Source organism: Lemur catta, chromosome 3, assembly GCF_020740605.2.
Source record: "Lemur catta isolate mLemCat1 chromosome 3, mLemCat1.pri, whole genome shotgun sequence".
NCBI lineage: Eukaryota > Metazoa > Chordata > Mammalia > Primates > Lemuridae > Lemur > Lemur catta.
The window spans coordinates 106,432,105-106,445,030 of record NC_059130.1 but is presented as its reverse complement, the minus strand read 5'-3'; the positions used below and the strand labels follow the sequence as shown (position 1 = coordinate 106,445,030).

At 53.3% G+C, this 12,926-nt stretch overlaps 1 protein-coding gene across 1 annotated transcript; it reads left to right on the top strand.

Annotated features, from left to right (window-relative positions):
* Positions 1-2,469: 2,469 nt before the first annotated feature.
* Positions 2,470-4,742, top strand: RAB42 (RAB42, member RAS oncogene family). The gene is made up of 2 exons (XM_045545753.1): positions 2,470-2,728; positions 3,340-4,742. The coding sequence occupies exons 1-2, from the start codon at positions 2,496-2,498 to the stop codon at positions 3,761-3,763; spliced, it is 657 nt and encodes a 218-aa protein (XP_045401709.1). The 5' UTR covers positions 2,470-2,495; the 3' UTR covers positions 3,764-4,742.
* The last annotated feature ends 8,184 nt before the right edge of the window (positions 4,743-12,926 follow it).

Below are 12,926 nucleotides of genomic sequence, written 5' to 3'. Positions count from 1 at the left end.
CACAGTTCCTCCAGGAAGACCCTGCAAAGCGGGTACCATGATTTGCCTCACTTAGCAGAAGAGGAAGCAAGGTTCAGGGAAGAGACATAACTTGCCCCTGGGGTCACACAGAGAGTCCATGGCAGAGGTCAGCTGACATCTGGATTCAAGTGCGGGGAGCAGTCAGAGGCAGACACATGACACCAGCCCACAGCAGGAGCGTGTGGGAGAAGGAAGAAGTTCAGGAAGCCAGATGCTGACAGTGCACTGCCCACGGGCTGACCAGAAAGGCTTCAAGGAGAGCTGGGTTCAAACTCCACCTCCAGCTGTTTCATGCCTCTCTGCCTTTGCCCAGCGGCCCTGCCTGGAGTACCCGTCTTTGACCTTCCCAGATTCCACTCATCACTAGAGACCCAGCATCACCTCCTCTGAAAGGTCTTTTCTGACTCTTTGGCACCCTGAACCCAGCTCTATTGTGGTATTTGGCTGATTGAACGGAGGGATGAATGCATAGCACTTACCTACTTCATTCATTCATCCAACTATAAATATTTACTGAGTTCTTACTGTATGCCAAGCACTGAGTTAAGCACTGAGGGTACAACCACCAGTCCCTGCCTGCAAGGGGCTTGCAGCCTAGAGACAGCAGAAATCACAGGTGGACAAAAGTGCATGTGACCTCATCTGGCCAGTCAATGTGGGGCTCCCCAAGGACAGGGATCCACACTGAAGCCCGAAGTAGAGTTAGTTAGTCCTTGGAAGAGCAGAGAAGACGTGTTCCTGGCAGAGGGGCTGGGGAGAGGAAAGGTGTTCAGCGTGGTTGGAATTCACAGCACCAGTGGAAGACAAGGAGCTGAGGGCATCCACAGGGACCAGATGCAAAAGGTGAACAGAGTGAGGTGGGACAACATTCTGATGGAGGGATCACTGGGGCAGGATCTCTTGGTGTGGAAAGTGCTGGCAGGGGAAGACCGTTCCCCAACACATACCCCTTTCTGAGGCTCCTCCTGGTTCCCAGGTCTTCGGGTTCCTCTCTCTTCTACTCCTGGAGACTTGGGCCCTTTCAGGCTCTGCCATGCAGGTGACCAATGGCCAGAAGATATGATAAAATGGCTTTCCATTGAATTGTTTAGAATTAGCCAGAAGAAACCTGGGTCTTCGCAGATCCCCAACCTGTCCAGCCAAAAACAGAAAGAGCAAACAAGGCTTCTGCCTTGTGTAGCCTTGGCAGCTAGTCTCAGTCCTTGCTGAGTGACCTAGATATTTAACTTCTCTGAGCCTCAGTTTTCTCATCTGTAAAAACAGGACAAATAACAATACCTATTCACAAGGTTGTTTTAGAAAGACATGATGGTATGATGATTTGCAACAGTGAAGACTCCTCCACCATCACCAATTTGGCAGAACAAGTTAAACTGGTAAAAGCCACCCGAAGTGGGACAGTGGGATTGCTAAAGGAGTGAACCGATAGGCTAAAGCTGTCTGTAACCAGCCAGAACTCCAGCCTTGGTGTCCTGGGTTTCCAGAAGGCCAGCCTGGAAAGCCTGGAGCGGCCCTTGGAAGCATATGTGCCTGCCTGACCCTAGCCTCTAACCCAAGCAAGACCCAACTACAGTGTCCTGGTTCTCATGGGACCTGCCTTGGGGTCCCCTTTTGTGGCATCAGAGGAGTAATGAAGGGTGAGACAAACCTGGATGTGAGTCCAGCTCTGTGTGACCCAGGACAAGCCATGCCGCTGAGCCTGTGTCCTCAGCTCTAAAATGGGCATACTGTGGCCCTATCAAGGGGTTGCTGCCCACAAATCGTAAAGAACTGACCATCTGGCCTGATAAATGTTAGTTGTCTGGTCCGCAGTTAACTGCCCTCCCTCTAGAATTGCAGTCATCTGTGTCTGTCCTGCCTCCTGAACCAGGCTGTGTCCAAGTCCCTTGTGGGGCCCTGGAGTCCAACACAGACAGGCATGGAGGAAGCAGTGGGGGCTGTTGAACATTGAACCTGAACATTGAACCAGAGGCCCCTGGCAGGGCTAATGGGGCTCTGGGAAAGGGGCAGCTGGGTGGGGAGGGAGCACCTACAACCACCCACTTTCCAGAGTGGTCCCAGGCGCAGCAGCCGGGGTGAAGGGGAAGCAGTGGGGGGCGGGGGTGGAGCTGAAGAGTAAATGAATGAAGTGAATGTTCTAGCACACTTAGTCCCTTAGGTCAGCGCACGCTAGGGTTCTCCTCCCCACATTGTCTAGGTTAATCCTTTTATCCTGCGAAGTAGGGGTTATCATTATCCCCATTTTACACAGGAGAAGGTTGAGGTTCAGAGACCGTGACTTGCCCAGGTGTTTCCGCTCGGTCGGACTCCCTCGTGTCTGGTCCCCCTTGCGCTGGAAAAGTCCCAGGCTCCCCCGCCCCCCGTCCTGCCTGCCGGTGCCTGCAGGCTGGAGCAGGGGCGGCGCCGGCCTCCGGGGAGGGCCGGACAGGGCAGGGCCGGGCAGGACAAACAGCCGCAGGGCCGCGGCGGGGGCCATGGAGGCCGGGGGCTGCCGCTACCAGTTTCGGATCGCGCTGCTGGGGGACGCGGCGGTGGGCAAGACGTCGCTGCTGCGGCGCTACGTGGCGGGCGCGCCGGGGGCCCCGGAGCCCGAGCCCGACCCCGAGCCCACGGTGGGCGTCGAGGTCTACCGCCGCGCGCTGCAGCTACGGGCCGGACCGCGCGTCAAGCTGCAGCTCTGGGACACCGCGGGCCAGGAGCGCTTCAGGTGCGGCCGGCGGGGGTGCGGGGGGGCGGGGGGGCGGCGGCTCGTGGGAGGGGCCCCCGACGTGCCAACCTCAGCGGTCAAGTAGAGGTCTGGAGTCCCCGCGGCTGGGTCCCGGTCCGCTGGGCCAGACCCTACCTCATGGGGTCGCTCATCCTACAAATATTGCGGGCTGGGCCAAGCCCCAGAGGAACATTCAGTCCTGGGGGGAGGGGAATTGCACCCCGACATTGAACTCTGGACCTGGGTGCTGAGACAGGCCCCGGAGCACAGAGGGGCAGTGTCAAGGAGTTGCCGAAGGAAGAGAGGTTTGTGTTGGCCACGAAGGATCAGTGGGAGTTTGCAGGGGAGAGAACGGAGAAGCAACGTCCCCCTCAGGTCCCCTCCGGGAGTGCAGGGACAGTCTGAAGAGTGTGAGAATCACACTTGCTTCCTAACTGGGAGCACCCAGTCTCTTGGGAGAACCACAGACACCCAGACAGAAGCACCCGGCGGTGTGCAATGTGCTGTTATGGGGTGTGAGGCGTTCTGTGGTTCCCAGCGGGGAGGAGGTCCTGACTCCGAGGGTGTCTTGAAGAAATAAGCCTCTCCCAATGTCCCTCCCACCTCCCCAGGTGCATCACCAGGTCCTTTTACCGGAATGTGGTGGGTGTCCTGCTGGTCTTTGATGTGACAAACAGGAAGTCCTTTGAACACATCCAAGACTGGCACCAGGAAGTCATGGCCACTCAAGGCCCCGACAAGGCGATTTTCCTGCTAGTTGGCCACAAGAGTGACCTGCAGACCACCCGCTGTGTCTCAGCCCAGGAGGCAGAGGAGCTGGCCGCCTCCCTGGGCATGGCCTTCATGGAGACCTCAGCCAAATCCAACAGCAACGTGGACCTGGCCTTTGACACCCTTGCCAACGCTATCCAGCAGGCCCTGCAGCAGGGGGACATCAAGCTGGAAGAGCACTGGGGGGGTGTCCGGCTCATCCACAAGACTCACACCTCCAGGTCCCCCAGCAAGAAGCAGCACCCGGGCCCATGCCAGTGTTGACTGCGGGAGAAAAAAGGTTAAAGCAGTGCCAACGTCAGACCTGCTGGTGGGAGGCGGAGTGTGTCTCCCTGAAGGACAGATGACAGAATAAAAGTATCCTGACACAGTCAGGCCTCCTGGATTTTGGGGTCTTGGCTCAGCCTCTTTCTATAGAAATGTCTTAGAGGCTAAGTGTGCAACTTCCTGTCTTTGAGCCTTAGTCACTCATTTATGGATGGGGCTCACAAAAGATTCCCCCCTCACAGGGAGGTTGTGGCCATGAATGATATAAAGGACAAGATGTGCTCACCCAAAGCTGCCCCACTGTGAACTGAATGATAAAACCTGCCATCCCCACTTTCTCCTGTCTTGGCTGTAATGAGGCCACTCTGGCGACATTCTTGGGCTGAGACGCTGAGATGCGTCCGGACGCTGCAGCACAGGCAAGGACAGGTGCGGGGAACTCCTGTGTGAGCCTGGCTTGGGGCCTCCTTAGGTCCTCAGGCTGGGCTGAGTCTGGGCATGGGATTAAGGTGTGGTGTCAAACCCAGGGCTGTTGCCAATGTCCCCACCCCAAGCCCAGGAGCCGAATCTGGATCTGGAAGGCAGGGAGGAATGTAAATGAACACAACTATGTTGGACACAGTGGACACCATGGTGAGCCACCAGGATCCCCCTTCTGCGCTGAGGAACCCATCAACCCTCCCCCAGCTGCAAGGAGTCCTGCTGGATGGCGGACATCACCCCTCTGGGAACTGCCTACCCCTCAGGGGCAGCCCACATCCAATATCCACCTATTGGGAGAATTTCAAGGCCTTCCCCAACTCTGGACAACTCTGAAGGTCAGCCCAAATTCATCACTCTCTACGGGCTTCACTGAGGACATTGTTGTGACAACATCACAGCCAAGCTCTCCCTCTGCCCCATCCTGCTTCCTTCCCTTCCTTCCCCAACCATGTATTCATCTCAAGAACACCACCTCATAAACGTCCGCACACTAGTCTCCATCTCAGAATATGTCTCCTGGGGAACCTAACCTACAACAGGAACTGCTGGGCAGGGATGGTCCTGGGGGCGATTAGGGAAGGTTTCTGGAGGAGATGGTGTTTACAGTGGGCAGTCTCAGCAGGCATAGAGGGTGTATGTCTTGGGGGGTATCATCTTGCCAGTGGGCATGGGTAGGGCACGGGCAATTGCCACAGCAAAAAGCACAACCACTTAACTCACTTTGTGACCTTGGGCCAGTTACTCCACCCCCTGGAGCCTCAGTTTCCCCTTCAGTAACACCTAACTGATAATCCCGCCTTCCTAGGGTTCTTGGGAGGTTTTCAATCAGAGTGAGTTTCTTAGCTTTCTCCCCAAGGAGTTGGATTAGGACAGGTCTTCCTACGCACCTAGCCCTGCCTCCTCTTTTTTTTTTTTTTTGCCTCAGCCTCCTGAGTAGCTGGGACTACAGGCATGCGCCACCATGCCTGGCTAATTTTTTTAATATATACTTTCAGTTGTCCACGGGGTCTCGCTCAGGCTGGTCTCAAACTCCTGACCTCGAGCGATCCACCCGCCTCGGCCTCCCAGAGGGCTAGGATTATAGGCATGAGCCACCGCGCGTGGCCGCTGCCTCCTCTTTTTAAAAAAACCACCTCATTCATCCTCGGGATAATATGAGGTCAGCACAATTATCCTCATTTCATAGATAGGAAATCTGGGGCCAGGAGAGGGAAATTATTTGCTTTAGGGCATATTTTCATTCCTTCATCAAACTTTTTTAAATGAGCATCCACCCTGTTCTAGTCTCTGGGGATACAGCTGTGAACATGACAGAAAAGCTCTCCTGGGGCTGACAGTCTACGGGAAGAGTGAACGAACCAAGTAAATAAATCAGCTCAATGATTCCCAGCTGTGGGGCGCACTCTGGAAAGCACAGATCAGGGTGCTGGGGGCTCCTTTAGAGTAGGTGGTCAGCAAGGGCCTCTCCGAGATGACCCTGAGCTGAGAACTCGAGGGAAGGAGAAGCCAAAAGCAGAGCAGAGATCTGGACAGAAGGAACAGCAACTGTAGCCAGCATCTGGCTGGCACTTCTTATATACCAGGGGATTTATATATGTTAACTCAGTCCTCACAATAAGCATGTAAAGCAGGTACTATCATTTCATTTTATCAATGAGACAGGCCCAGAGAGGTTAAGTGACTTGCCTAAAGTCTCACAGCCAGTAAGTAGAGAGGGACTAGCAAGAGCAACAGCCCTGAGGCAAGAAAGGCCCAGGCTGTCTGTAGAAATTCACAGGAGATCTGCAGGGCTGCAATGGCGGGAAGAAGCAGGTAATGACCCTCAACTCGGTCTGTGGTTTCTGGCCTCCCAGAGTTTCCCGGCTCAGGAGCACAGGCCTAAACGGAAGCTTGTTTGGGAGACAAGTGCTGGCCCAGCGGAAGCTGTCAGGTGCTGGAAACAAGTCCCCAAAACTCTGGGGGGAGAGAGGAAAGGGAACTGACCCCCTCCTCTCTCAAAGTGCTGGGCAAGGAGTTGGAGAACCAGTCCCCAGAAGCCCTGGCCCCCCCAGGGCAAGGCCCACCTCCCAGGAAGAGACAATATCCATTGTTCCCCCTGCCCCCCAGAGTGTCCAGCACACATCTAACTCTCTCAGCCTGTTTCCCAAATGTAAAATGGGGATAATAGTAGATTCTGTAGCACACAGTTGTGAGATTAAGTGACATGCTACATGAGCTCCTACCACACACACAGGCTCATGCACTGTGAGCTGTTCCTGTTCCCAGTGGCTTATTCCTAACCCACAGCAACCTAGTGAGGCCAGCTGATCTTGTCCATGTCACAGATCGGGACCTCAAGTCCAGCACAGGGAAACTGATGTGCCTGAACTGGTGAAGCTGGGCAGCTCCGTGCTCCGGTGACCTTGGCTCCACTGCCTCAGGCGGGCCTCGGAGAGGGTTCTGCCTCAAGCCTCAGGGCTCTGATCCCACCCCAACCCGCCCCCTCAGTGTGGCAGATCCTCTCAAGACTGTGGGTGGCTTTGACTGGTGTGTGCCTGCCCAAACAGGGAGGCAGCCCTGCCCAGCCCCCGGGCGAGAGGAAAGGCCAAGGACACCAGCAGAGAGGGGGAGGCAGAGAGGGCTGGGCCACCTGGAGACTGGAGCTTCACTCCCACCGCTGTTCAGAATCTGGCCTTCTCTCCTTGGAGCAGGACCTGTGCCCATTTGCCATCGCTGTCACAGTTCAGGGCCCCTGGCCTCTGGTCTAGATGGTGACACTCCTCTTGAGGGTCTCCTGTGATTCAGCATCCACATCACCCCAGAGGGATCTTTTTAAAGCAGAGATTTGGGCCTATGCAGTGGGAGTTCAAGACCATCCTGAGCAAGAATGAGACCCCTTCTCCACAAAAGAAGTAGAAAAATTAGTCAGGCGTGGTGGTGCACACGTGTAGTGCCAGCTACTCAAGGAGGCTGAGGCAGGAGGATCGCCTGAGCCCAGGCATTCAAAGCTGCAGTGAGCTACGATCAGGCCACTATACTATAGCCCAGGTTACAGAGAAAGACCCCGTTTCAAAGAAAAAAGAAAAAAGTACAGATTGGACCTGGCTACTCCCCTGCTAGAATCCTCCCCCTGGCTCACCATCACCTAGCAGTGGTCTCCAACCTTTTTGGCACCAGGAACCGGTTTCATGAAGACAGTTTTTTCACGGACAGGGGGCAGGGAGGGTTTGGGATGATTCAAGCCCATTACATTTATTGTGTATTTTATTTCTATCATTATTACATTGTAATACATAATGAAATAATTATACAACTCACCGTAATGCAGAATCAGTGGGAGCCCTGAGCTTGTTGTCCTGTAACTAGACAGTCAAATCTGGGGGTGATGGGAGACAGTGACTGATCTAACAGGGGCAGAGCTCAGGTGGTGATGCAAGTGATGGGGAGCAGCTGTAAATACAGATGAAGCTTCGCGTACTTGCCCACCTCCCCCGCACCCCCCATTGCAGCTGTGCGGTCCGGTTCCTGACAGGCCACAGACTGGGAGTGGGGGACCACAGGCCTACAGGATAAAATCCAAACCCTTTCACTCTTGTCCAAGCCCTTCCTTACCTGGAGCATCACCTCTCACCCACCTTGCCCAGCTAAATTCTGAACCACTTGCAGCTCTAGGTTTTGCACATTGCTGTTTCCTGTGCCAGGACAGTCCCAGCTCTCTCTGCTCTTCCTGTGTTATGTGATCTGCCTGCAACACTCAGGTAAATATCATCTCCCTTTAACCACCACATTATCCCAGCTGCCAAAGATAGGGCAGGCTTTGCAGTCAAACCTGAGTTTGGATTCCAGCTCCACTGTGTACTAACTATAGGACCTTGGGCAACTCACTTCATCTCTCTAAGCCTCAGTGGACTCATCTGTAAAATGGGGATAATAATATCTCTCAGGGTTTTTATGTTTTGTTTTGAGACAGAGTCTCACTCTGTCACCCAGGCTGGAGTGCAGTGGCCTGATCATAGCTCACTGCAACCTTGAATGCCTGGACTCAGGTGATCCTCCTGCCTCAGCCTCCCAAGTAGCTGGGACTATGGGTGCATGCCACCACACCCAGTTAATTTTTTAATTTTTTGTAGAGATAGGGTCTTACCATGTTGCCCAGATTTGTCTCCAACTCCTGGGGTCAAGTGATCCTCTTGCCTTGGCCTCCCAAAGTGCTGGGATTACAGGTGTGAGTCACCGTGCCCGGCCTACTCTCAGAGTTTTAGAAAGGATTAAATAAGAAATCAAAAGCAGTATCTGTCACACACTAAGAGTTGACAAAATGGAAGTCTCTACCTCTTTACCCGGAAAGTTTCTCTATTAATCACGGAAGAGAGACTACCAAAGTAACCACACTGAGGAAGTAACAAGGATTCCAGACTCCGTTCTTAAAGGTTCTGACCCCCTTCTGGAGGTGTGGCCTTGGCTCTGCTTTCTAAGGGTGATGTTCCAGAATCTTCTCTTTGGGTCTATCCTTATTCTATGCAAGCAAAATTCCTTCTCCAAGAAGGGATCCCAGCCAAACCCTCCAGCCATAGCAGCTATGACAAAGTCAGGCTCTGGAGCCTCCAGAACTTTCTGTGAGCTGCTTCCTTGCCTCGAAACACCCTGTCCTCCTACCTCTTCTTTGGGCTGAAAACCTTGCAATTCAGATCTGAATATGTCTCCTCTGCCTCTTAGAAGGAACAGAGCTGAGGTCTGCCACGCATGGGACCCTTTCTGAAGACCCTCCCTGTTCAGAGAGCCCCTGAAAGCTAGTAGGAGGAGAAAGGAACCACCTTGTCCACATGCACAGCCTGGAACTGACAACGTCATGTGGGAACCAGCCTCCACCTCTGCCTCTCTCAGCCTCAGCCTCTTCACATGGTAAAATGATACTGAGTCCTAACTAACACGGTAGTTAGAGGATTAAATATGGTGACCTGTGTTAAGCACTCAATAAATGTCAAGTTCCTCCTGCTAACAAGCCTCTTTTGTATCTTTCATGTGTTCCTGTGACTTGAATGTCCCTCCTCCATCTTTGTCAAACCGTTCATCCTTCAGGGCTCAGCCCAGATGCTGCCCTAACGTATCAGCTCCTTCTCTGAGCCTGCAAGGCACTTAAGCAGCTCCTTTCTCTGGGGATTTCAGGCGCTGTTGCTGGATCTTATCGTCCCCTCAGACTGCAGCTCTTCAAGGCCAGGTCTGTTGGATTCTCTTGAAGAAGCTGCTAAGGGCAGGGCTTTTAAAAACTGTTATGGAAATTTTCAAAAATACCCAAGAATAAAGAAGATACTTCAAAGTATACAATCGTATAAAGAATTCCTCGTACCCATAACTGAAATTCAACAAACATGAACAAGCATGGCCAATATCGTGTTACCAGGCCCCTTGCTTTATGCTTACGCTCCCAATCCTGTCACAGAGCATGTGCTCGGTGTGTCATTCACGTGTGGGACATCTTCCCAGGGCTCCTGGCTGGGACAGCTCCTTCCAGCTGTGCTGGAAGTACCAGTGCTGGGAGAGGCAAGTTTTACATTGCACAACCCTCATTCCTGTAGGTACAGGCCCAGGGCTGGGAGGTAGGCCAGCAAGGAGGAAGAGGGAGATGGCCTAGCACATGGGGGCTGTGACCTCCATGACCCTTCAAGTTACCACCTGGGGACCCCTCGGGATGGATATAGGACCAGGGCCTCTATTTCAGGGACCCCCTTCTTCTGTCCTGATGAGACCCGGCTCTGCCAGGTGGTTCCAAATGGCACCATATGAAGTCTCTCTGCAGAGGAGTCGTGGAGGCCTCTCTATGCCTAGGTCTGGGAGTGTCCTGGGGAACCTAGACCTGGAAGGCCCCGAGGACCTTTTGGGTTCTGGCTCCACTTCTCCTGCAAGTCTGAATCAGCCCCAGGGCCACGTGGTTTGTGCATCACCTCTGGCCTCATTTCTCCTCCTGACCAGCCTTGGTGTCCTGCATGGACACTCTCTGGCAGTACCAGTTCTGCATTATCCTCCCAGGAGATTCAAATGTGGGCAAATTATCCTTGTTGGGACGCTACACAGAAGGCATCTTTGTCAACGACATCACCCAGATGGTGGGGGTAAACTTCTCTGTGCATTTGTGGAAGTGGAGCCTGAGCTCCAGGTGGATCCAGTTCTGGGACACAGTTGGCCAGGAAGGTTCTGGTGCGTGTGGCAGTGGCAGGCCTCTGGACATGGCCCCTGCTCTGTGCCTCCCATACCTCCCCAACCCTGAGGGCCAAGGAGAGCTCATCCACCAGGCAGGGAGGGGGCAGGAGAAGGGGACTTGGTGGCCATTTAGAAGGACGGACTCTGGACCAAGAGCACAGGTCTGAGTCCTGCCCTGCTAGGAACCTCGGACAGGTCACACGACCTCTCCAGATTTCAGTGTTCTTACCTGTAAAATAAGGGGCCATGCTGGATGACCTCTGAAGGCCTTTTCTTTTCTAACTCCAGTTAGTTATAAGACCTTAGTTTAGCTCTGCTCACCTCCTCCCAGCTGCACACCATGCATGCACAGGGCACCCGCTCCAGGATGGCTTCCTGATCCCAGAGGGCTCTTTCTGTGTCCTCAGAACTCATCCTGTTGTTGTGACCAGCCCCTACCCCTGCCTTCTGATTCATTCTTTCTCAGGGAACCTCTCAAGCTTTCGTCTTTTACCTCTAGTCCAAACAACTGCAGCAACATCATCCTGGCTGGTCCCCCTCCTGCCTTCGCCATCCACTCTCCACACTGGCGGCAGAGTGAGGCTTTTCACATGAAAATAAATATTCCACACCAGTCCTTCACCTAAAACTTCACTGGCTTCCCAAAGCCTGTGCAGTGGGTTTCAAACTTTTTGTTTATAGGCCTGTTTTGAGCATCAGAATCCTTGTCCAATGGAAGATTTCTCAGAGCCCAAAAATGGCCAATGGTTAAGAAAAAAGCTGCTCAGCTGAAGAGGGGTGGTAAGCCCAGAGCCAGTCTGCTGGGCCTCCCACACCACACCCCGCAATCACACGCACACACACACAGAGCAGCCTCCAAGTCGTGGGCACTGCAGCTGCAGCTCCGTGTACCCACCTGAGAAGCCAGGAGGAAGCCCACGCCACTAAGCCTGAGGGCTGTCCAGCCCCCAAGCTCACTCTGTGCTCACCTCTAGCCACCCTCTCCTGATCTTGTGCTTTAGCCACATTGACACACCGACTCCTTTAGACTTCTGGGCCTTTGCATGTGCCACGCTTCTGCTAAAATTCCTTCAATGGCTCCTGTTACTATTTTAATTTTTTGCTTTTTAAGATATGGGGGCCTTGCTATGTTGTCCAGGTTGGACTTGAACTCCTGGCCTCAAGCGATCCTCCAGCCTCAGCCTCCTGAGGATGCCACTCCTGCGCCTGGTGTCCTATTACTTTGTTGAGAAAGACCAATCTTTGCTGGGGCCTGCAAGGCATTGCATGACCTGGTTTAGTTTACCCCATACACTGCCCCAAGGCTTATATACCACGCAGTTCTCTCCCTTGAAAGAGCCCATCCCCTTCACCTGCATCCCTCATTTCTCAGCCCAAACAACATTTCTTCCCCACTCACCAGACTCCTCCCCCAGTCCTATAAACCTGTCCTTGGCAGCCCTTGTCACAGTACCAGCTTTACATTTATCCAACGGCAGGATTGCTCCCTCTGTCTGTTTTTATTCATCATTGTAGCCCCAGCCTATCACAAGCACGGGCACAGCTTACAAAGACTTGCTGAATGAATGAACGAGCCCCTCAATATGCAGATAGGACAAAAAGACTCATACATGAAGCCACTTACCTGTCACACAGCTGTTCAAGAATTGAGGTCTTCTGACTCTACCCCAGCTCTTTCCAGTAAACTTCCCGGTTCCCTTCTCTCCTTATGTCCTCAATGGAGAACTCAAAACTAACTCCGGATTCCTTCTTGGCTGCCGAGGTCAGAGACCTGTTCCTACTATCAGAACTCGGCTGGAGTCCTCTTGCTGTTTGATATCACCAACAGAATATCCTTTGAGAGCGTCGCCCGGTCATATTGGGAGGTTCTGGAGAAAGTGAAACCTTTCAATATCCTCATCTTGGTGGTAGGCTATAAGAGTGACCTGGTGGCTGAGTACCGACGGATGCCGGAGAAGGGGAAGAAGCTGGCTCCCTCCTTAGGAACTCGCTATGTTGAGATTTCAGCCAAGAGCAACAGTAACATCAGCACAGCCTTTGAGCAGCTCACACAAGAGATCTATGAGGCTATGAAGAGAGGACTCATGGGGCCTAACTCAGAGTGGGAGGGAGTGAAATGCAGGGTCCTATCATGGGCCAAGCTGCAGGAAGAAGAGGTCCAAAGGAGGTCAAGGTGGATGTGCCTATTCTCGTGACCCCTGGGTGGAACAGCCACCCTCCCTAAAGCACACAGAACCCTCACAATCCACAAGGGTTATGCTGGGCCCAGGATGGGATGATGCTAGGTGCCACTGAAGGGGATGACCCTGAGGTCTAGAAGGAGTCTGGTTTCTTCTACTTGATGGTGAAAATACCACGATCAGGGGTACCAGCAACTAAAACCAGGCAGGCACCTGCACAGACAGGCCTGTCCCCAAGGCTATTCCCATCCTTTCTCAGGGCCAAGGATGAACACAACTTTCTCTAGGAGTTCCAGAAAAGCATTGCCAAAACAAGGATG

Coding starts and splice junctions, on each gene's coding strand:
- RAB42 (XM_045545753.1), top strand. CDS start 2,496: ATGGAGGCCGGGGGCTGCCGCTACCAGTTTCGGATCGCGCTGCTGGGG. Junction 2,729..3,339: donor GCGGGCCAGGAGCGCTTCAG/GTGCGGCCGGCG, acceptor CCACCTCCCCAG/GTGCATCACCAGGTCCTTTT.